Raw genomic sequence first — 24,246 nt, 5'->3', positions numbered from 1 at the left:
AGAAGCAGACGTGTGGAAGAAGAGAGTAGTGGTGGTGGGGGGAGCTTTAATCCTACAAAAGGAAAAGCTAGCAACTGCTCACAGAAGGAAAGATGGACAACTGAAGATAGGCTTGGAAAGGCATATCAAAAAGGAGTGGATTAGGCAGGTGTGTGAAAGCAGTTGTGTGTCTGCATACGGGTGTGTCTGTGTGTGTGGACAGAGATATGAGACTGTGAATATTGCTGGCATCACGTAAGAAGTCATTTGGACAACGGCCAGCTGGCCTCAGGCCTATGAGGGGCTTGTGGCTTTTTTTTTTTTATAGTCAAGCCAACTTCAGAAACTGAGGTTTGAAAATTCATTTCTTATTGGATATTTTGGTGTAATTTTAATTTTATTTTCCAGAATCTCCCATCTGGAATGTAGTCATCTTTATAAAAAAAAAAAAAACTTCTTTTCTGTGGAAAATTACCAGTTTTTCTGAGCTAAAAGTGTAACCGCCAAGCCCTTCTGGGATGTACCCTCAAATATGATGGTTTTCTTTTTTTAGAGTGTAATCTTTTCCTCTGAGTGTTTCCTGGATGTCTGAAACTTTACAAATGCTTCCTTTGTTTTTTCCAACCATACTCTTGGCTGTTTTTCTAGTTGACTACTCTGTTTCTGTTGCTGTTTTCCTTTTCTCAAGCTCTGGGAAACCAACTGCTGTATATTGACACAATGCATCTCTATCAGAGTGCCAGCTTAAATATCATGAGGCAAAAACTACCTTAAATGAAACAGACATACAAAAATCAGCATGTCTGCACAAAAAATAAAAACATTGAATTTGTGGTGAGTGTGTGCTCATCTCACGTATTCTTCGGACATCATCTACATGCATGTTTTAACAATTTACGCTTTATAAGGTGAAGTAGGTAAAAATCGCTCTTCTGAAAGCAATGAGTTGGAGTATTTTTGTTTGTTTTAGTATTACTCTCTTTATTTGATTGTGTATGAGGTTTTCTGGGCATTCTAGCTTCCTCCAACAGTTTGAAAACACAAGTTTGATAGATTGGAGATTCTCAATTATCCATAGTGATGACTGAGAACTTGCAGCGTATTTCATTTCTCCATATGTGGCTCTGTGATGGACTGGCGGCACATCCAGGAAGGCTCCCTGACGTCTGACCCAATAAGCACTGTGACAGACTGCAGAAGGTTGCAATGCCAAGAAGAGAATATGAAGATTTGGAGATTGTTTGGATGATAGCTAGCTCAGGCGATCCTTTAGACTTCCACCGTCTGCTTAAAAATACAGTTATACCTCTTATCTGCATGCTGTCTCCCTCTTGGTCATCTCCACACAAGGTTGTGTAATCAAATATACAGGCTCTCCATTCGTTAGGTACAGATAAAATTCACATATCCCCTATAATTTCCCCTGATGTGCCTTTTTGGTATCCCATTTGTAATCAAACCATTTATTTTTGACCTCTGCGAGATCCTGTGCTCTGAACACTGAGCTGATTGCTTTCCCATTCACCACTCAGTACTTGTTCTCATCACGATTCCAGAAGAAACTAAATAAAACAGATTTTATTTTCTCTTCTTCACTGACAAGTATATCAGTTTCTCTTTTCATAAACCTGAATATCTTCTTTGCTGCTATCTTCATTCTCAAGTCTTTTTAGCCAGTGACCAGGGGGGACGGTCCACATCTGGATATTGTTCAGAAATGAAGTGAACACAATGCTCATGCACATGAATCCGATTTCAGAATAATTAGGATTTATAACAGAATAAAATGTGCACATGGCTTCATAAAAATGATAAAATGGTCATATTTGCACATTTCTGCCTCTGTGTATACACACATGCATCTGCCCCAGATATGAAATCCTGGTGAAGTAACAAAACAAAGCAAGTTTTCCTTTGTCCTGATATTCTTAAATAGCTTTGCATGAACATAAATTTCGACATTTGGGTTTCCCTCTATCGTATGCACTTTCTGGAATAAATCACTATATGCCAAGACTCACTGTAATTACACTGCGTACAGCTGTGAACATCACAAACACAAAGCTGTCCCTAAAACAGTATCCAGATGGAGTTCACTTGGAAGAAGACTTTCAGATACGTGCAGAACATCAAGATGAATAAAAGGTATGGACATTTGTAACAAAACCTCATCATCCACTCCTTGATGGTATTTATGTCACACAGACCCCACCCTTCAATGACTAGCTCCAGGTCTGACTTGATGTACATCTACAAATTTCATAAGAATATTCGAAATGTATCACCAGTATTGTGTTCTCATCTTTATACCCCAGTTTATAATTTCTACCCTTCTACCCTTTTTCTGTTACTACAATACAACACACAGAGGATTATCGCCTGAAGTGCTTCAAACTTATTATACTTCATATGCCTCTTTTTAATCTCTAACACAATCTAATTTTAAATACTTGATTACATATATAAAAAAAGATGTTTTAGCTTTCTTTCAGATAAAAAAGCTGTCATAAATGAGCCTGTTTCCCTCAGTCCTCTAAAACTTTATTCCCACTTCTGATTAACTAGCAAGTAACTACAGACAAAATTGATATCTTTAATCTCTAAAAAAAAAAAAGTGTCAGTTACAGCAGAATCAAAGATGTTCTGCACGACGACAGGTGCGTTGGGAAAAGGGGAAAAAACCTCTTGAGATGTTAAAAGCAATAAATTGAAAGAGCAAATTAATAAAAACATAATACTCTTCAAATCAATTCATAAAAATATATAAGATTAAATAGTAAGATTTTTCTAAGATCTTATTTTATTTGCTGTGCTCTATATTCTATCATGCGTTCAACAATACCACAGGTTTTTTTCTCTCTCCCCCGTGGCAATTCAATCATTCCACAGCATCTACCTGAAACTTAAAAATTCATAAAATAATTTCTTATGCGGACTCAAATTGCACATGGATTTGCATTCAAGCTGCTACTTTAAAAACACACTTGGAACACAGAGAGAGAGAGCGAAAAAAACACAATTTATAGCATATCTTGGAGGTTAGAAGTGAGCTACTAATGCACTGACACACATACAAGTCAGTGCCTACACTGCTGCTGGTGGGGTGCTTCTGACACCCAGAGAGAGGATACAGGAGTCTGGGTAATTGTGTCGCTCATTTTGATGACTTGCTTTTTATGCAAAACAGGAAAAAGACAATATGCAATTACCTTGAGGAGGGAACAGCTGAATGTGGTTGATGAACAGTCTGGATTCAATCATGCTCTTAGTGCGTTATATGCAATTAAACTGCAATAGAGATAATGGCCTCCATTGCCAACTGAATAATAATCCCAGTCATAATCACCTCCATTACTTTTATTAGGCTTGGCATTATATTCATCACTCTTAATATTATTTTACTCTTCCACAAAAGAAAGACAATGAAACCTTGAGAGTGTGAGGAAAGGCAAACATTGATGCTTACAAAATTGGCCTGGGGGGAAAAGATGTCACTGACTGAGCCGGTGTGGAAGTTGACATCTATTTGTTTCTTCTCTAAATGTATTTGAGGAGCGGCAACTGTCCACGGACTTGGCCACTGGTGGCCAAGACAAGAGATCTACACGGAGTTAAATGCTGAGAGGCATCCGATGGCTTGACAGTGGAGCTTGGCAAAGTGATGTTACACCACAGTTCATCGTGGTGGATGCGAGTCACCACTGGACTGTTATTGAAGGTGACATACCATTTATTTAAAAATAAAAATCTATTACAAGAGTAAATTTAAGTGCTTACAGGAAATAATAGTTTATCAGATCTAACATCTGCATGAACAAACTTTTACCAAAGAGGTAAAAAAAAAAGAGAAAACGGGTCATCTTCTGCTAAGGAGACTGTGTGCTTTGTTTTATATTTGTGTCTGTAAGCACAATTAATAAAACGTGTATGGATGGATTTGCATGACACTTGTTAGCAGAGAATTACCTATTTAGAATTCAGATCAAGTGTTGCCTGAAGACAAACTTAAGTGTGTTTAAGGGGATTAACGATAGCTTAGATATCAGCCGTGAGAAAGTAAAGTTTAGAATTTTTTGCACGTTAGTCTCGAAACGCACGTCAGCTGCATCTGGGCTGACAAACCTATAGCTTGTAGCAATATAGGTGCATACAAAATGAATAAAATAGCCTAATGTGGAAATGTGAGAACAGCTGAAGCACTGGGCTTATGTATCCATTCTTCTTTGATTTTCATCTGAAGATTGGTGCTTCTGATCTTTAAATCCACAAGGAAATTGTCTCTGATCAGTTTTCTTTTCACTTGATTCTTAATAGCAAGCAGTATAACAGGATTCTTTTCATTTGTTTTGGCTTGCAGTTATAAACTGGAATAATGTAGTATAAAAACAAATACAGAAGAATTCCATCCATGTCTTGTTCCTGATCACCACCCTTCCGCCACCGTGCCTGACACTTGGCAGGCGTTTGCTGTCTGGTTCTTTTTACAAAGACGAGCCTTTTTACAAGACAAGAATTGAGACAAAACTCAGGTTCTGTTGATCTATTGATCAAGCTTTTCATATATGATGACAAGTTGTAACATAATATGTGCTGTTGTTTAGCAAAGTTTGCATTTATTGACTAGAGAGTGCACTTTCTTAAATTATTTTCTTACAATTTTAACTTTAATGAAATCCTTCACTCTGGGTATGTTGATTCCCAAAATTCCACATCATATTCGTCTTTCAGCTTTACTTATCCGACTTCCTCCCTGTGAATGAGTAGAAATGAGTGTGTGTGTGTGTGTGTGTGTGTGTGTGTGCTTGAGTAGCTAACCGTGCACGCGTTTATGTAGCCAGGGTTTTGCAATGCCGAGCGCTGCGTGGGAACCACCCTATTAAGCTGTGTTGGAGACACATGCTGAAAGCTTTGCGATTACTACAACTTTTACTGGCCCACATTCACATGGGCTGCATGCGAGTCTGGAGTGACATTACTGTTGACATGAATTGAATACTGCAAGATTCCTTCTCTGAACTTCTGACCCTGTGCCCACATCCAGAAATTGTGGCATGGTGCTCCATCCCACACACGCCAGGCCTTTTTTTGGTGCGCAAATATAAGGGCGGGAGACCAGCTCTTCCTGGCCGATTACAAGCCGCATTTTAGAGAAACCTAACACACCCCAAAAATATACATTATCAGAGTAACAGAACACCCTTTCAAAGCCCAGTCCCCAATACTGCCAAGACATAAATACTGCCTTGTTTAGACAGTGTGGTCAGGTGACGGGGTTAGGCTGCGGACACGTGTTTATGTGCTTGTTTCATGTGAAATACCTTCATGCGAATGGGGAAACCAGATTTGCGAAGCGCTGGAGTGGGGTCCACTTCGGAAGGAGGGTGACGAGGGCGAGGAGGGCGGCCGGGAAGGGTGAGGCGGATGGGAAGGGGGAGAACCCAGACTACTGGCTAGAAAGGTGCCCATGAAGGAAGCGGAGGAATTGCCCATCAATCCACTGCCTGCATTACCACAGGGACAGAGTTTAGGAGAGAAAAACAGGGTTAGATGGTTAGAAAAACACTAAACTAACTAAAATAACATCACATCAGATCTGAATGCAGATGTAAAAAGACATCAGACACTGGCTGTTTAGGAGGAATCTTTAGATTGGAAGACGGGGGGATGAATGAACGTTTGTGTGTGAGTGTGTCTGTGAGAGTGTGTGACTCTTCTCCTCTGTGTCAGCACAGTCCTCTTCCCTTGTCTTCTCTCCCCTCACACCACCTCTCCCCACGGGCAGGCAGAGGTCTCATCTCACAGCTGAATACACACTTTCTCAGGCTCTCTCCCTCTCACTCTCACACACTTTTGCTCCTGCTCCCCAGTGTCCCTTTCTCAATTTCTCTCCCTCTCTCCATTATCTTGTTCTCTCCATCTCTCACTTTCATGCCCTCAATCTCCTTTATTGCTTTGCTCCATTTCACCTCCTCCATCTCCTTTTCTTTCAGTCTTGCATTTCTCTGCATGACTCTGACAGTCCCCTTCTCTTCTTTCTTTCTTTTTTTTTTGGTTCCATTTGGTTATTTCACTCCTTCTCCCTCTGCTTTGTCACAATTGCCATTTCCTGTATTCTGTTTCCCATTTTAAGGAGAGGAAACCAAACATGTGTCAGACTCTTCTAAAACCTGATTCCACATAATTTCCTTGTTTCTTTCTGACCACATGGCAATGCTTTGCATTGTTTTTCGCTGTAACGATGGCACCAGCAGAGCAATCTGTCCCCGGCCGGCTGAACTGTGTGTTTAACAAGACTGTGATGAGTAATTGACCATTTGTAGAAACGCCCACGTGACTGGAGGCTGATTGTCTATTATGCATTGCTGGGAAAGCTGGAGAAAACACACTGATTAACCACTGCTTAAATTGCATTACCATTACGCACCCGCCAGTGCACTTGAGTGAGGGTGCCCGGCTCTTTACACATTAATTTCCCCCAAGTCACACCACCACAAAGTCTCATGCATATGTATGAACTTCCGTGGAACAGACCACATGTGCACACTCTTGCAAAGTCACACATGATGGTGTATCATACACACACATCTATAGCAAACACAGACGAGACACACTGAAGCAATTATTGTTGTCTTATGACGGCCGATCTTAGAAGGGATGCTGTCTGATTTGATTGTTTTTCATCATTATACAGTCATCAACATGTGCTTGGACTGAGAGAACGACGGTGTGGAATTCTTAGTCAATCACACATTTACATGAACTGTTTAGTCAAACCATGACTGTACCCCAATTAAGTCACAAAACATTTGTTATGTTAAAACAGTTAGTTTCCCTTTCATTTGAGGGGATTTTTGATTACTTCTCGGAAATGTTGTCTATCTCCAGCAGTCTTTTGTCCCTACTAGAGGAGCGTTTTTCCTTTTTACACTCCCCTTGTACTTTGTACTCAAAGAAAAGTCCTGGTGCAATCAGTTAGTTTCTTTAGCTTGGAAATGGTTTTATTTGAAATCGGCTTTCTATTCATTGGACTAATTTGGAATGAGTTGAATTTTATTCTTGAAGTGCCTTGAGATTAAATCCGTCATGATTTGGCACTTTATTAATAAAGCTGAACTGAACTACTAGTGGAAACGAACCAGCCAAAGTCATTTTGGACTCCTGGTCCAGGTGTCTCTTGAGGAAACTACTGTAGGACTAAAGACACTAATGATTTAAGAGAAAGGTCCAAAGAAGAGACAAAATGAGAGAGGGTCTGAGAAAGAGGCCAAACAAATCTTACATTCCACTCACACAGCACTGTTGCAACTATGCTGGACCGTAGTCTCTTACATGCTTTCATCATGCCAATAGTCAACCAATCAACGCACCCATTTGCTAGGCAAGTAAGCAGAGTACTTTGAAATAGTCCAGGGCCCCTTGTACGATTTCTATGGTAGCACTCGCTGTGTAGCTGCGATTTGATTGGCTGATATTTGCGTCGATGCATGAAACTTCATCATCAGGGTGGACTATCTCTGTCATGTAGAGTAAAGCATATCCCCTGGGTTACTAGCAGGAATAAACCCATCAGATGGCCTCTGTGACCTGCACAGAGTAGCCAGTGGTTCAAGGGCTTGGGCACACACGGATGCATACTCTTGGCAAGAAGGCACATTTTCATGCACCTCAGTTACACTTTGTGCTTTGAAGACAGATGAAAATCCTCACATAATCTCTAAATATATAGAGCTGTACCTCAAAAACTACTAAACCAAGCTGGGCTGTGGGCTCTTCGCCAATCTGAAATTTTGTGACAGGAGCTGCTATGTGGTGCTGTGTTGCTTGTTACTGATTTTGGTTTTTGGATGGATAACCTGGTTATTCTCATGAATTATGAAGAGTCTGAGACGTAGGGCTGTGCGATTAATCGATTTTAAATCTAAATCGGATTTATTAATCAAGACGATGTTAAAAAAAGGAAAATCGGAAAATCGATTTTTTACTTTGTTTGGTCAAGAAGATTGTTAATGTTGTTACTTTACTAAACTCAAGGAGGATTTACAGTATCTTTCAGTTGCACTTCATTCCCAATAGGGAAATTTGTTTATTTTTCTTTCAAAATAAAGATGAAATATTTGAAACAATTTATTCCATTGTCTTTTGTAGTTTTACCAAAAAAATCGAAATCGAAATCGAAAATCGGGTTTACAGGAAAACAAATCGGGATTTTATTTTTGTCCAAAATCGCCCAGCCCTACTGAGACGTTATTACTTTTTTGTTTTATTTCATTGATATACTTTTGGCTTTCCAGCCACAAAATTGATGACAACATAAAAAAACCAGCTTTTCAGCTACTTGCGGAACAAAGTGCGATGAGAAGGACATACCAGCCACATCGTACATGTTGATGGGACACATTGTGAAAACATGCCTCGAGACATGCTGCAAGAGCCTTGCCTTTCTACTTTTCATCCCATTCCCTTCTTTCCTTCACTGCTGCCTCCTCCTATCACCGTGTCCTTGTGGAGCACTCCTGGCAGAGCTCCGTGGTCTACACGACGAGGGCAGGAGGGGGGCGTCGGGGGCAGCTGAGGGGAGTGGATTATGGCCAGCGTGCTCACCAGGCACACATCCAACCTCCATCATTCAGACACCTTGAGCGCATGTATGCCATTGCCTTCCACACTAGATATACTTGCCCCTCCTTTCTGTTTCTGCCTGTTGCCCCCAGGAACCCCAGCTTTCTTCAGTGCCTCTGGCTCTCATGAATCATCTAATCCTCCTACATTATTAATGGCTTTGCCTTAGAGAGAAGTGGGTAAGAGACATAGAGTGACAGAGAGAGGCCGCAAAGCCCATTCCAACAATTCAGGAGAGGAGAAAGCTTCTGCCGGAGAGACAAGGAAAGAAGAAGGGACAAAACATAAAAAGGGGATGTCTCGATGTCAGACAAGAGGATCTTTGAAGTTTAAGTTGGTGTTGGGGGAGGAGGGGAAACAATGAAAACCAGAGAAGGGTCTTCCATCAAATCATACTTGAAGCTTTTCTCTTCAATACAACCAGATCAGGCTTCTCAGCAGTCTGGTCTGGTATCTGTACCGGGAGAGAAGTTGCTCAGTTTTTTCATCCTGAACTGTAGCAGACATGGTACGTTTGTCCCATTGGAGGATCGGTGACTCTACAGCCTGCCAATCTCCACAAATGACCCAATCTTCAGGGTTTTGTCCCCTAAATACAGAGCATGGTGTTGCTCAAATCCAAAGTAGTATCTCTGCTGAATCTAATAACATGAGCCTTAACGCTTTATCTGAACCCAGTCCTGATTAATCACAAGTGTTGGTGAGGAAGCACACAAGATGTCACTCTCAGTTTGGATCTCAGCATAAGTGATTTGGAAGTGGCACAAAGTTCCAAGCAGTGATGCTAGCAGCATTGCGATTACTCATAACTGTTTATTTAGTCACTTATCAATAGTCAGACATGCAACACAAGGTCCTTTCCTAAGTTTCCAATTTCTTTCCCTAAATCTCAAGCACTACCAGCAGTGCACTTGCATGGGCTCTTAAGAAAATCGGGTCATGTGCATCCTAATCGGCGCCGATCCCTGACAGCGATGGAGATTAATCCTATTAGGGAATTAAAGCAGAGGGGAACACTGGGATTGGGGAACCCAACCTCCCTCCTTGACATCTAAACATATCAAACTGACACCTGCACTTACATACTTTTGTTGTGTCAGGTTAAAAGAAATAGAGAAAAAAAATACAGAAGCAGACGCAAATACGGTTGCACCTCTGGAGATGGAGGTGTTAACCGGTGCTACTGTTTAGCTCCAGCGTGGGTGTTTTGGGTGAATGGGTCCAGTTTATGCTCAACGCACACACACACAGTAATGTGGGCCCAGGCAGACGCCCCTGAGGACGACACCGAGTGAGCAGCAGGCTGGGAGGCGGAGCAGGAGAATAGAGGCCCAGTTGTCATGGGAACGAGCGAGAAACTGCGCTTCAGGCAAGCGGGCATTACAACAACAGTGGGCAGATGCACTTTGTCAGCGTGCTGCTCAGCAACAACAGCCACCCCAACCTACCTTGAAACCCCTCCTAAGCCCCAGCTGTAATCACTTTCTCACACACACACACACACACACACACACACACACACACACACACACACACACACACACACATGCACGCACCTCTTTCTATGGAATTTAATGTGGTTTCAATTGTTAGACTGAAGGGAGGGAGGTGCCATCGTCTTTGTCCTGTTTGGGTTCCTAATCAGCTCCGTAAGCACTCCGCTCATTAATGTAACTCAACGGTGAGTGGTTGTTTTGGGTCTTAACAAGGAGTTACATGATAATAGGATGTAAAGGGATTCGTTTAAATGTGGGCCAAGCATTGATGAGGGAAAAAGAAAAAAAATCAAGCTGAGAAGACAACAAGCACCCACCCACCCACAACATGTTGTCCTTTTGAATGCTGGGAATGCAGACCAAAATTTCCACCTTACGACATACACACCCCTTCTCACACACTCACTCACGCTGACACACTAACTGCTCCGCGACTGTGCCCATACAATACAATTATTTCAGCGTGCTTCACATTCGCTCCTCTGCTCCGAACCACTGGCCGTGGAAGTCTCCAGCTCTCTGTCTCATTTTCAGACAGCAGCCTGAAGGGACGGATGGACGTGCTGTCTAGACAAGGACACGACACAGACAATGAGAGGTGAGAGTGATGGTGACAAGAGAGGGGAGAGAGAGAGAAAATTGCTGGTGTGACTGCATCAACCTGCTCTCAACAGCTCAGTGAGCAGCGAGAAGCCGGATAGATGGGTCTTGAGGAAGAAAGAATGGGAGCAGGGAACAGAAACATGTGTGTACCAGCAGCTTATAAGACCTTCTATCTCTGGAGAAAGTTGAAGTTATACAGTAAGAGGTCCCATGCTGGAGTGAAGCTCTTCATCACACCTTAAAGAATTAAATCTAACATTGGCACCCTCTGTCCTACCTTGTTAACGATTCACACACTTCCTAAAAGCTGGCAATTGCAAAGAAACTCAGCATTTAGTTGAAACATCTGCAGCTGTTGCTGCTTTAACTCTCCGACACAGCAAGGCAAACCAAAAGAACTTGTATTAGTTAGTTAGAGTTAAGAGTCAAGTGTTTATCTGTAAAATTGAATTATTTGTGTCTTCAGCAGTATACTAACTTAAGGAAGGAAATCACTTTAAAAGCAAGAATTAAAGAATAAAAGCATAAATCTATTAGGGAAATAAACATGTGAATGACTTACCAAGTAAAAACATATTGAGCTGAATGCCTGTTGGTATAAGAGTTTCACTTCCACTTCAGTATCGCTCTGATCAGACTTTCCTACTGATGCAGTTCCATGTTCTGTCCAAGAAGTCAGACACCCAAGGGGAAGGCAGCGAGACTTTCCACGCTCTCACATTCACTTACAAACACACGACTAAGACTCTGACACACTAATATGAGGGAAAGACTGGATTGGATTGGGCAACTGAACAGACCAGCAACCCCAGACAGACTGCACATGCTACCCTGGAGGGCCGCTGACTAACCAAGCGCCTACTTCCTCACAATAAAACCCTGTAGGAATTCGAAATGGCTACTAAAGTGGGGGGATTTCCTTCAAACAGTCAGTCATCTTGAAAACATTAGTGCAACTGGTAGCCAAATTCCTCCCTACTTTGGAAACAACTGTTGCAAGTTTGTTTTTTGTTGTTTTTTTTCACTTTTTAGAGGATGGGGGGGGTGTTAGACTGGCTGAGGGATTACAGTAGGAGGTTGGGTTGATGGAGAAGTATGCTGAGGTAAGAGTTAGAGAGAAAGAGTAAGCAGGCGGTCCAGTTCTGGAGCTAAGCCCAGTGCAGGGGTGGGGGAAAGTGCCAGCAGCGCACGCCTCCGACACTCTCCACACTGCGTGCCTGTGGAGTGAGTTTAGTGGATGTGGTCAGTGCGGGGGTGGGAGAAGTGGAAAAGAAGAAGCAGTTGCAAGGATGGATGGAGGACGAGATCGAGAGAGACTCTTAAATGCAGGGCGACATCCAGTGGAAGGGTAAGAGGGGAGAGATAAAGGAGTGAGCAACCGTGAGATACTTCCAGAGTGAAGAAGCAGAAGGACACGTGAGGGAGCGGTCGTCGTATTCGTGCGTGTGATTGTGTAACCGTATAGTGGTCGTTTCACTGAAGTTGACAGCCTATGTTTGCAGAGTGGGTTCGTGGTCAGCCACTCGTTCACTGTTGAAGCGATGACAGGCTACAAAGAGCTGGAACTTTTTTTTTGTTTTTGTTTTGTGCAAGTAAAATCCCCATGGAGAGGTCTTCTGACTTCACCCAACTGTTTATACAATACACAAGTTGACAAGAGGGGATAAGGGGTCCTAATACAGAGAAAATGAGCCCCACTGACTTAGTCTGCGATGCCAGATCAGAAAAAAGGCAGGATTATTTGGAAAAACATAATGATTCTTATGTTTATTTTTTACAGACAGAATGGGATTTTACAAATCTTTTTATGTCAGCACTATTTTGTTTGTAATATAAAGTATTTTTGCATTTGAGTCTTCCAATAGATTGCAAAACAAGGTAGGTACAGGGGCAATTTAGTGCTAGTGAGGAGGTGAAAGAGTTGTTCCGATACCAATACCAATATTAGAAATACAATACTATTGAAAATAATGTTATCAGTATCAATTAGAATTTGGTATGCACTAGGGCAGTAACTGTACACAAAAATCACGGTTTGGTCGGTACCTCAATTTTTGAGATTTGGTTCATTTTCAGTGCAGTAAGGGAAAAAAACGCAAAACATAAAAATAGCTTTTAGCTTAATTTTCAACCTTTGCAAACAACGGGTTATACATTTTCTTATAAAAATTAAACATATATAAAATATTAAAAAAATATAATATAATTATATATATATATATATATATATATATATATTATATATATATATATATATATATATATATATATATAAATAAATAAATAAATAAATAGTAATAGAAAATAGAATATTGCTTAAATCTATTCCCAGCTCCTCCAATAAATAAAGTATTAATAAATTAAACAAACGTGTTTAAAACCTGTGTTCTCAACGACTGAGTGGTGTTTTAACTGTGTATAAAAACACCAATGACATTAGCTATAGCATTAGCCCCATCTGAATTACAGGTAAAAGCCTGTTTAAATGCCAAAGGCAACTGCACGGTGCTGGTTTCTTTCCTTGCAGCGGCGATATATATATTTGCATGGAGCCGTTTCAAATGCGTTATGAGGTTTAACGTGCTGCCAGAAACATGTCCGATTGCTGGTGAACAACATCTCATCTTATCTACTTGTCTTTGACCGTTGTTCTTTTTCACTGGGACATCAAAGTGTTCCCAAACAAGAGACCTTCTTCAAGCTCCGGCTTCTTGTTTGCATCAGCAAATGACGTCTGCTAGCAGAAAGAAAACTCACAAGGGCGTCCGCTGCTGATTACAAACTTCCAGTCCGCCACTTCTGCACCGTAGCCTACCGACAGCCCTGTACCGAAACGGTTCGGTACAAATGCGTGTACCATTACACCCCTACTACACACCATCCGATATCATGTCCTTTTTATAAACAACATTCAAATTCCTCTTTGTTGCTCTAAAACCCAGCGCAGGAAGCAATACTGCCTTTCAACTTCCTGTTTTGGAGAAGCAGCGGCACGAGATTTGTTAGACAGAGCAAGTTACTTTGTGTTAGCATTATGTTAGCAATAGGTGGAAAAATCTCCTGAGGAAATTTGCTCATTATGCAAAGCTGTGGTTTTCAGAGGTGGCACAATTGCTGCTAAAAATAACATGAGCGACCTTATTTAGCATTTAAGGAACCTTCACATTAAAACCATGAGTTATTGAGTCAGAGGGAACGAGGGGCGAACTTTGGCAGCGAATAATATTAAATAACTGAAAATCTTGGATATCACTACGTACTTGAACATCTGGAGCCACAATATTGTTTCCAAAGTCAGAATTGCAGCTCTGAAACTGCTCTCCCCAACAGTATGAGAATGACTGAACATATACTTCATATGAGTTAAAAGAAGAACAGACAGCTTTACGGCCAATATTTGGACCTCCCATGTGTTTGAATATCAAAATATGAATCCCTATTTATTTTACATAGCTGTGACTATATCAGATGATTAATTGCTGGATTTTGTGTCTGGTGTTCATTTAAAACCATTAAGTGTTTATTTAATTATTAAGTCATCATTTTTTTTTTTTTTTTTTTTGAATTGGATCTGTATTCAGTAACGGCCAAAGCCCAAAGCCCAGGTATGGGAGTCTGTATCAGAAAGAAAAAAAAAAGGGATCAGAATATCTCTAGTTTTGAGAAACAAAGACAAGCAGAGAACAGACCACAGGGATTTGCATATTGCATATTTCTCCTTTTACTGTCATTACACAAATGGCCAGGAATTACTATGGGAAACATGTATCAAGCACTACAATACAAGCCTACATTCACAAATGGCACTTAAAACTTTAGTCACGATGTCAAGGAATGTAGGACCAAAATGCTGGAGACTGGAGGATGGGGTTTGCAAAAACAACCAGTTTAATTAACCAAAAACACTGCAGGAAATCCAAGAACAAACAAACAACCAGACCTGAATAAGTAAAACAAAAACCAGAGAAAGAAAGAGTCAGTATGAAAACAGCGCGGACCAGCAGGGAGGATGGGAAAGACATGACAAGATGAGACTTGATGAGACACAGGCGCAAACAATCAGGGCAGATGAGAACAGGGGAAGTCAAACTAATAACTAAACACAAGAACATAGACTTTCAAAATAAAACAAACCCATAAACCGTACACGTCTTTAAGATGACACCTTCCAGGGACATCCATGCATTATTTTTTTTTTTAACAAAACAGAGCAAAACCACATTCTGTACATTATAAGACATTATTGCTGATAAAAAAGAGAATAAAGGTCCAGGTACAGGTATTGGGGTGCTGTAGCAGCAATTTGTATGCCAAAAAGTTGTGTCACTTAAGAGACCAACTTGAACAATATGAACTTGTTTTTAATTATTTTTCTTTTTCATTTTGTATGCTATGGTCCCTGTGAAAGTGCAGCTGTTTGCTGAGTCACGCCTAAGGAGAACAGGCAGATATTCCAAACTGGGATACGGAAGGTGGGAGGACAGATCCGAAACAGCAGCAACAGAAGGCCAGGACGAATGAGCTCTAGGCCCATTACCCTCCTTTTACACCCACTCATGTAGTCATGTAGATTCCCAGTTCCCACAACACAGATTTAATAGCACACATACAAGAAAAGCAAGGTTACAACACCCAATTCCCAAACACTTTGCCTTCCACTCATCTTTCTTCTGCAAACGTAAATGTTCATGATGTAACAGGATGTTAATATTAGCCCCGGACACTGCAGTTCTCTCATTACAACGTGTTTTCTCTCCAAGCACCACACTGTTGTTTCCATCAGCATTACACTTTATCAATTTTTTCTCCACAGTAGAGGGTGAACCAGTGTTTTTCTTTTTCTTTTGTGCCTCGGTTATGAGGATAAAAAGCAAGTGTTTCTCACGGACTGGGCACAAAAGCCATGACATTTCGCTGAGTCAGAAGCGCTGTACTCTTTGTGCCACATACATGGTAGTTACACACTCTTCAAAAAAGGGGCCATTTGTTATGTGTCCAAACTTGGTGAGTGCACTTGTTAGCTGACCCAGTGTTACACGAGAGCATTTCAGGACCGTTTGTTGCATCCCAACCCTTTATTCCTGAGGCATGAAATTGTGATTACAACACTGGGGCTCATCCATCTCCAACTCTCTTCCACACATGCAAGCCATCATCCGCATTTTATTCTCCTTTCTTTTATTCTTATCCTCTCTAGCACGTTTGTGTCTTCTTTTTTTAACGAGACACACACACACACACACACACACACACACACACACACACACACACACACACACACACACACATACACTCTCACACACACACACACACACACACTTAAGAGCATGCATGCACACACGGCAACACACCCAAACACAAAAAGAGCCGCCCACAGCTGCGTCAGGCCATCTCTCGAACAATCCAATCTGTTTTCTTTCCCATGATGTTTCCCATTGGCACAGGGAGAAGAAAATCAGATTTACTCCCCCACAGGGAACATGCAGTTGCACTGATATGGAAAATGATTTCAGTGCTGCATGAGCCCATAAACATTATTTTGGTCTCCCCTGTTAATGACACATTTCTTCCCAGCATTGTGGATCTCACAGAGGAAGAGATGAGTGTGAGGGGAGAGAGAGAGGAAGGGGGGATAAAGAAAGAAAGGAGGAACAGAGGAAGGGGAGAGGAATCCTCTAGGGTCCCACATTCAACAGGGGAGTCCTTCACCTCTCAAACTGTATCCTGACATGCAAGACTTTTCTCACTCCCACCTCTTTCACACACACACAAACAGTTAATCAGCCATTCAGGAACTTCACATTTAACAGTCATCTGGCGAAGCTTCCCAAAAATAAGAGCACAAAGACGTTGCTGTTGGAAAACAAGCAGATTCAAAGAGGTATTTCTCACCTCGCTCTATCTAGCCGTAAGCCTGATTCTAAACACATTTGGCTCTGGGGCTCTACGCAGCCCCACTACAACTGTAACATACAGCCCACATATCTTTTATTGGTGGTAGCAGCCAATCTATCAGGCTCTCTTCTCCTCTTTAACACTGGTATAAAATGTTTACTTTAATAGCGAGTTGCAAAAACTTTTTGCCAGAGGCATATTGTCAGTGAGCGGAAGCATGCCTGAAGTCCTAAACGCATGTCATTTAATATGACGGCGTTAAAAAGAAACTCCAGCAGGGCAATAGTGAGGCACTAAACCTCTCATTTGGCATCCATTAAACCCATCTGCAGGTCTGAGAATGAGGGGGCAAATAGAAAATAGCTGCACTGAATATGTCTAAAGTCTTTTTTTTTAACATTCTGTCGAACAGCAGCTCTAAAAATAGGATTTTTCATGGTGTGCTGGCTCCACTGGAAACATCAGATGGAATGCTCTGGATCTGGTTTGTTTTACAGCTGATGACTGATCTGTCTAAATCTGCCGGTTTTATTCCCTGGCCATGGGGATGGATGGATGACTAACGGTAGTTTGCGTGCCATTTTTCAGCCCAGACTCAGCCAGCCAGGTCTTGGACACCAGACATGCCTGATAGTAGGGGGGTAAAAAAAACCAGATTAAAACAAGTACTCAGCATTATACTCTCTAATTAGTCCCCTGTTAACTTTTGAACTTAATTGGTTAATTGAGATGTGGTTAGACTGGGCAGGTTTCGCCTCCCTCAGGCTGACCATACGGCTCCAGTACTTCAGCCTGGCACTGCCTGACACAGTAGGTGGCAGCCTCTCTCTCACTGTTTGTCTTTGTCTTTTTGAGCATCCCACCGCTCCAGTGATGAGGAGTATTGATGCTGCACAGGAGGCAGTAAAACTGTGTTTTGCGAGTGTGCTTTAGCAGTGATTGTACCCATGCACCGCACATATGCCGGTGCCACATCAAAGCCCGGCTTTGACTACCCAGTTCTGGGTGGTCCAAACCTCTCTTCTCTCAAGCAGCGGTGCAAGGTAGATAGGCTTTTGGAAAAGTGGAGAGTGGATGTGGGTGGGTGTCGCCTCACCACAGGCAAGCATGTTCTCTCAAACTCAGAAGTCAGTTTGCTTTGGAGAAGACATGAGCAGCATGTGGAGGGAGAACAAAAGTGTGCCGGAATACATACACAGATAAACACACACAACCCCACAGGCGTCACATTGCTCAAGTTTCCCCCATCCACTCTGGTTGATGTACAATCATACCCACAATGCCACATAAATCTGCAGGCGGCTTGATTCACTGGAGCCGTTTTTTGCCCGCCGTCTTCCCTTTCTCAGTTTAATCCTCTCCACTTTTGCTCCATCAAGCCCCATCACTCATTCCCCATCTCAGTTTTCCCTTTCCATCCTTAATCTGTGGTTGCTGCTCTTGAACTTGCAGCGCGCGGAGTGTGCCAGAACTAACGTCACGATAACCGGTGTGTGGATGCTCTGATGCCGTTTTGCCTGGTCGTGCCCCCCTCGGTTTTTGGAAGCCTGTTGCACGGTGCACAAGAGGCCCTTCTGCCAAAAAAACTCTAAGAGCTGGAGGGCAGAGTGTGGGCAAGTCCACATCTATTTGTCTCTAACAATCTGTATGACTCATCAAAACCCAATAGAAGGTATCTGTCTATCTTTATGCATCTATTCCTGCCGCTTAGTGTTGTTATTTTCTCAGAAGTGACACCTACTGTTTAGAATATATACTGCAGGAAATGGAGCGTGCCTCAAGTCGAGGTACAAACATTTATGGTGTTGTAATGACGTCACAATTCACTTGTGCAATGACCAAAGCATCAGGCATAAATGAGGCATCCAACTCCACAGTACTCCACCTGCTCCGCTGCAGATTTCTGTTCACCCTTATCTAGGGTTGCCACCTTTCAGAAATAGAAATAAGGGACGCCCTGATTTCAGAAGCGCAGGAGCCAAAAAAAAGCCCCAAAACTTCTAAACTGAATAAAAATGTGTTTATTTTATATGAAAAAACAAAATGCTTTGATTTAAAGTTTAAAGTGCTTTAATAGCATTGAACTTGCATGACTGTACAGAGAGCCAACCATATAGCAGCTGAAATAGCCTCCTATGCTACGTATGTCCATATCAGCCCAGATGTAATATAACCTACAGGTGAAGAATATGGTGTAAAAGTTAATTTATTTCAATAATTCAACTAGAATATGGTGTAAAAGTTAACTTATTTCAATAATTCAACTAGAATATGGTGTAAAAGTTAATTTATTTCAATAATTCAACTAGAATATGGTGTAAAAGTTAATTTATTTCAATAATTCAACTAGAATATGGTGTAAAAGTTAATTTATTTAAATAATTCAACTAGAATATGGTGTAAAAGTTAATTTATTTCAATAATTCAACTAGAATATGGTGTAAAAGTTAATTTATTTCAATAATTCAACTAGAATATGGTGTAAAAGTTAACTTATTTCAATAATTCAACTAGAATATGGTGTAAAGGTTAATTTATTTCAATAATTCAACTAGAATATGGTGTAAAAGTTAATGAAAATACGGTACAAATCGTGTCCCGTATTAGTTCAATACGGGACGCAACATTTTGTTCTCAAATAAAGGACAATTCCGTATTTTACGGGACGGGTGGCAACCCTACCCTTATCACCTCACTTTTTAACTTCCTTTTCTGAGTTTTTTAAAAACTGCATTCCCTCCCCCTTTTTTGTCCAATTTGCTCTCTCGGCTGTTGTTTGCCTGTTAGTTTTCTTGAGGCCTGGTGGGGGAATTAATGTCTTGTTTTATTGGGAGTCACAGGTTCCCCCCTCCCTCCATCAGAATCCTCCATAAATCAACACCCCAGCATTCAGCTGGCAGCCGCGACTTGTCGGAATGTCCTGTTCTCCCATGTCCTCCCGTCCTCACCACCTCCCTCTTCTATCTGTTGCCCGGCGCCTCCTTTAGGTCACGCAGAGCAGTGCTGGATATGAGGGGCCTGGCTAAAGACACTGCTTTGCTGCCGTCTTCTGAGCTCTCTTGGATCGACTTGTAATATGATAAAGTCCTGGAGTGGTGTGTGTGTGTGTGTGTGTGTGTGTGTGTGAGAAACAGAAGGCAGCTCCCTGCTCTGGCTTCGCTCTGTCTGATGTAGCCTGTCAGAGGCAGAGAGGGAGAGCAGGGCAGATAACAGAGCTGGGAGCTACCATGCCAGACAGCGAGCCCAAGGTCTTTTTGTAGCCATGAATGCAATTTGCCATTGGTTCACAAGGAGAACAAAGGAGATATGTTTAATTCTTGTAGCATCGCCCAAGACAAATAACCTACAGACAAGGGGAAGCACGGCACCTGGGCAGCCAAGGCCAAACATTATACAGCATTACCTTGTAAAGAACACACCATCATGCATGCGCCTCCTTGACATCTTTCATTGTAAAGCCTATTTGCCATAATTCAAATACTCCACCCAGCTTGTTCTTATAGCCACCTTCCTTCCTGTTGCAGCAGCCCGCTTTCTCAAATACATACAACTTCATCCAAATAGTACAATAAATTCATTTATGAAATGCATTCGACAAACTAGGCTTTAAAGTTGAGTTATGTCTCCCGAGTGCTGACACTAGTCATTCTTGGAATGCTGCTGCTGGGGCCTGCTCAACATCTGCAGCAATACTTCTGAGCAGAGATGAGTTAAATTAGGAGCATTTCCTGCAATCTGTACAAATGGAAGAAGGTCACCTTCATCCAAACATAAAGATCCTCTCCTCTCCCCTCATTGTTTATTTATATAGGCCTTAACAATTAACAGTGGAGAAGGATTCAAGGTGAAATCCTTCAGAAAAGGGAACGTGGGGGTATCACCTTGATCACCTGCTCGTCGCTCTTGTTTTAGTTGCTTTGCTGCACAGATACCGTCCACACTGATCACATTAGGTCCGCTGAATGGAGAAACAGGTCTGTACGGTCACATGTTGTCCTCTTCTAGCTCTGTATCGGTGTGCAGATTGTGTCAGAGCCAGAACTTGTGGGGTTACAAGGGGATTGCAGCATCTGATCGAACTTCGCAGATGTGCAGCAGCTGCTCATTTGGTTTGCCTTCGCACATCCTCCAAAAACACACGCGCACTCACACAATCACACAATTATTGAAAAGCCTTTAAAAAAAAGTACCACACACACACACACACACACACACACACACACGTGTTCTTGTAAAATTAAACCATAGATTTTCCAAATGGCCATGCTTGATGGCACAAATGAAATCAGCAACTCCCAGAGTAACTATTAAACCAAATCTAAGCTGTGCCCCTGCTTTTATTTTTTCCCTATGAAATTTTACCCTGGCAAAAAGCATTGGTGCTATCTTGCAAAGAAGAACAACAGAAAGATTCATGCTTTATAATAAGTTCCATTGTTTGAACAACCTGTAGAAGGATGCCGAAGAAGTGCAGATAAATATCAGCTGGGAGCCTGCAACAGCTTTCAGCAGGTTATCACAATCCCAGAGAGAGCCAAGTTCAGTCTCAATCTGGCGGAGTTTGTAGTGGAGAAAAAGGGGAAGGCATGGCAAGAGTCTAAAGAAGAGTTATTTGGGGGATGTTAAGCAATGATGGGATGAAGGTCCACTGAAATGTTTGACACAGAAAAAGCAAATGTGACATAAGCACTTAAACAAGGTTTTGAAAAGCTGACACCAACATCTTTCTCTCTGCGTCCCCTCTCCATTGTTTCCTGTCTCTAGCTGCTTATTCTGACACACACTTACCAGCCTAATTATTGCCACTGTAACTTAAACTGCTCATCCACTTAGGCCTGATGTTAAAGCCTGTCTTGACTTCCAAGCTGGCTCTCAATGTTTTTTTTTGCCAAGTTGAACGGAGGAAGTGGAGTCCAGATCCTTCAACAAGCTTACTGAGATCCTAAACACCCCATTATTTTCATGAGCTAACATGAACACCAGGCAATCTGGCATCATGAATAGCCTGTGCCTGGACAATAACTCTGTTTCACAACTGCTGCGTACTCCAGCATTATAAGTTACTGGTAGACTTTTTTTTCTTTCTCTTCATGTGCAGCAGCAGCTTTAAATTGTTGTGCAAGGCAAATGTATCCCGAGTGTGCGAGTTTGGATTTGTACATGGTCTCCAGCCCTTACTGTATTTGTTCTGGCATGATGCTCCATTGTGGCACTTGGCTTTGCGCTCCTCAGATAAGAGAGCAGTTATGTCAACAATGGGTGCTGTGAAGGAGCCGTCTGATTGTGTTGACATTCTACAACACTGCTTATTTACTCTGACCACAGAGTTCAGCCATCATCTAAGCTTTTATGCACTAATGACCAGAAACCTCTTGGAACGAAGCCCTCTCCTGGCTCTGCTTGGGACTGGTGCTTTTATTGTTAGATAAAGGAAAGAGGAGCGGATTTGGGATAACTAAGAGCATCTTTTTTTGTCCTTTTTAATATTTAAAGCAGAATGCCAACACATTCTGAAAAAAGGGCACTTCTCGCAATACACAGAAGCCCTTGTAGAGTAAGGCAGTATGAGTCTGCATATTGAGTTGTGCTGAGCGGCGCCATCAGTAAAGAGCCAGTGGAGCAATCTATTTATAATTAGGGGAGGGGGAGGGGGTTAATTGACTTCTTTGAGAAAGATCCTGATTTCTATCAGCCAGTCCCATAATCATGGGATCCAGGGCTCTCATTAGGCTTCCCAGCACATCTATCTCTCTTTTATTTTTCCCTTCCCCACTGACCCTTGACAAAGTGTGAAACCCCAACTGCTCCTGCTGTGCCCTCCACAGGTCAGGGAGGGGTGAGACAGATTTATAGTGTGCACCTGAGTAAGTAAGGTGCACACCAACGCAGTAACACACAGACACTGCCATTTCAGCTTGCACCGCGCACAGCTGCGCACACACACACACACACACACACACACACACACACACACACACACACACACACACACACACACACACACACACACACACACACACACACACACACACACACACACACACACACACACACACACACACACACACACACACACACACAGGGTCCATTCATGTGGGTATCTGTCTATCTCGCCACACACAGAGTGAAGGAATTTGGGTGCTCAGCCAACACAGGTGGGCTTGTGTGCAGTCCGCCAAAAAGCTAACAGCATATAGCTCTGCTATGTCAATCAATCAATCAATCAATCAATCAATCAATCAATCAATCAAACTTTATTTATAAAGCACTTTTCATACATATATGTAGCACAAAGTGCTTAACATGTTTAAAAAATGGTACTATTTAAAAACGTAACCCCTCACACAAACCAAACTCCCCTGCACATCATAACAATGTGTACATAATGCGTACACATAAATATGTGTAGATCAAATGCTGAGTGGTGGAAATTTAACTTGAGCCGGGGAGAAAGCTGACTATAACCAGTTTTTTCACCGAAAAAAAGAGGAATATGTCACTTTCCTCACTTAACAAAAGATATGCTGGGGATCATCACAGAGTAAAGTGTCACTCTTCCAAAAATGTATTTAAAAGTTTTTAATATATAATGCCATTGATTAACATTGCCTGATACCATATGAATCGAGGACCTAATAGCTACAAAGCAGCGCTGTAGTTTTATAAAACACCTTAATATTAGCAAACATCTCAAAATTTGTATTTACAGCCAGTGAGATCATATGTGAGGTTTTGAAACAAAAAGAAAGGAATGGCGGCATTGTGCAAAAGCAAAGTACCCATATGTGTAGGTCTCATCTATTCATGAAGAAGCACTGGTGAAAAGCACAAACAAAAACTGCACCGACCAATTGTTAATTTAACACATTTTCACTCCATCACAAAGTAGATCTTTGTCCTCCGTCCTGTCTGTATTTTCCAGAGCAGAGCAAAGCTAAAGGACCATCAATGACATGCTCCCACGAACACGACCAGTGAACCCATTCGATTGTTCTTTATGTTTCCGAACCATGGTAGACCTGACTGAACTGTGGTCAAAAATGTTTTCTACTCACTTGGTTGCTCCAAATTGTATTTTGTATTTATGTATTTCCAATTAAACACTCTTAACAAGGGTTTTGTTCTTTGCTTTTCAAATGGGAATTGTGCACTACTTAAAGCCACTTACGTGTAGAAATCCCACCTCTGACCACCCGGGGGCAGGATTTCCCAAGAAAGTTCAAGTGCACCTCTAGTGGGACAAAGTGGTATTACAATACATGCTAGGCAGTCCCCATGCATAAGGATTGGGATGTCTGTCGACATATCTTACAAGCATATGATATCATAACTTGACACTGCGCGAGTTATCTTTGTGTTTAGCTTTATTCTCTGTCAGCACAACACCACGCAAAACTACAGCATAACATCCAAGATGCCAAACTTCTTCGTGCCCTTTTAGACAAATACACAGAGCACTGTCTGGTCGCTTCTCGTCAATCCAAAGATAATATTGCCAATAGCTCTTTTGTCAACACAACAGATGTATATGGCATGTTGTGAGAAGTGGTACATATGGTGGTGTTAAAGACACACAATCTTACCTCTAACAAACTACATTATGATGATATGCAAACCATATGAAAAAACTTCCTAAAACTAAAATATAATAAAG

General features: G+C 41.7%; 1 protein-coding gene across 11 annotated transcripts in view; it reads right to left on the bottom strand.

Annotated features, from left to right (window-relative positions):
• LOC133422707 (BAH and coiled-coil domain-containing protein 1) overlaps positions 1-24,246 on the bottom strand; it is a 74,781-nt gene that overhangs the window by 34,635 nt on the left and 15,900 nt on the right. For all 11 annotated transcript variants that reach the window (XM_061712749.1, XM_061712754.1, XM_061712753.1 and 8 more), the window contains exon 3: positions 5,298-5,480. In XM_061712749.1, the coding sequence (XP_061568733.1) occupies positions 5,298-5,480 (183 nt within the window). The remainder of the gene's footprint in view (positions 1-5,297; positions 5,481-24,246) is intronic.

Source organism: Cololabis saira, chromosome 21 (genome assembly GCF_033807715.1).
Source record: "Cololabis saira isolate AMF1-May2022 chromosome 21, fColSai1.1, whole genome shotgun sequence".
In the NCBI taxonomy this organism is placed as follows: domain Eukaryota; kingdom Metazoa; phylum Chordata; class Actinopteri; order Beloniformes; family Belonidae; genus Cololabis; species Cololabis saira.
Note: the sequence above shows the minus strand (reverse complement) of the source record. Positions and strands in the feature narration are given on the sequence as shown.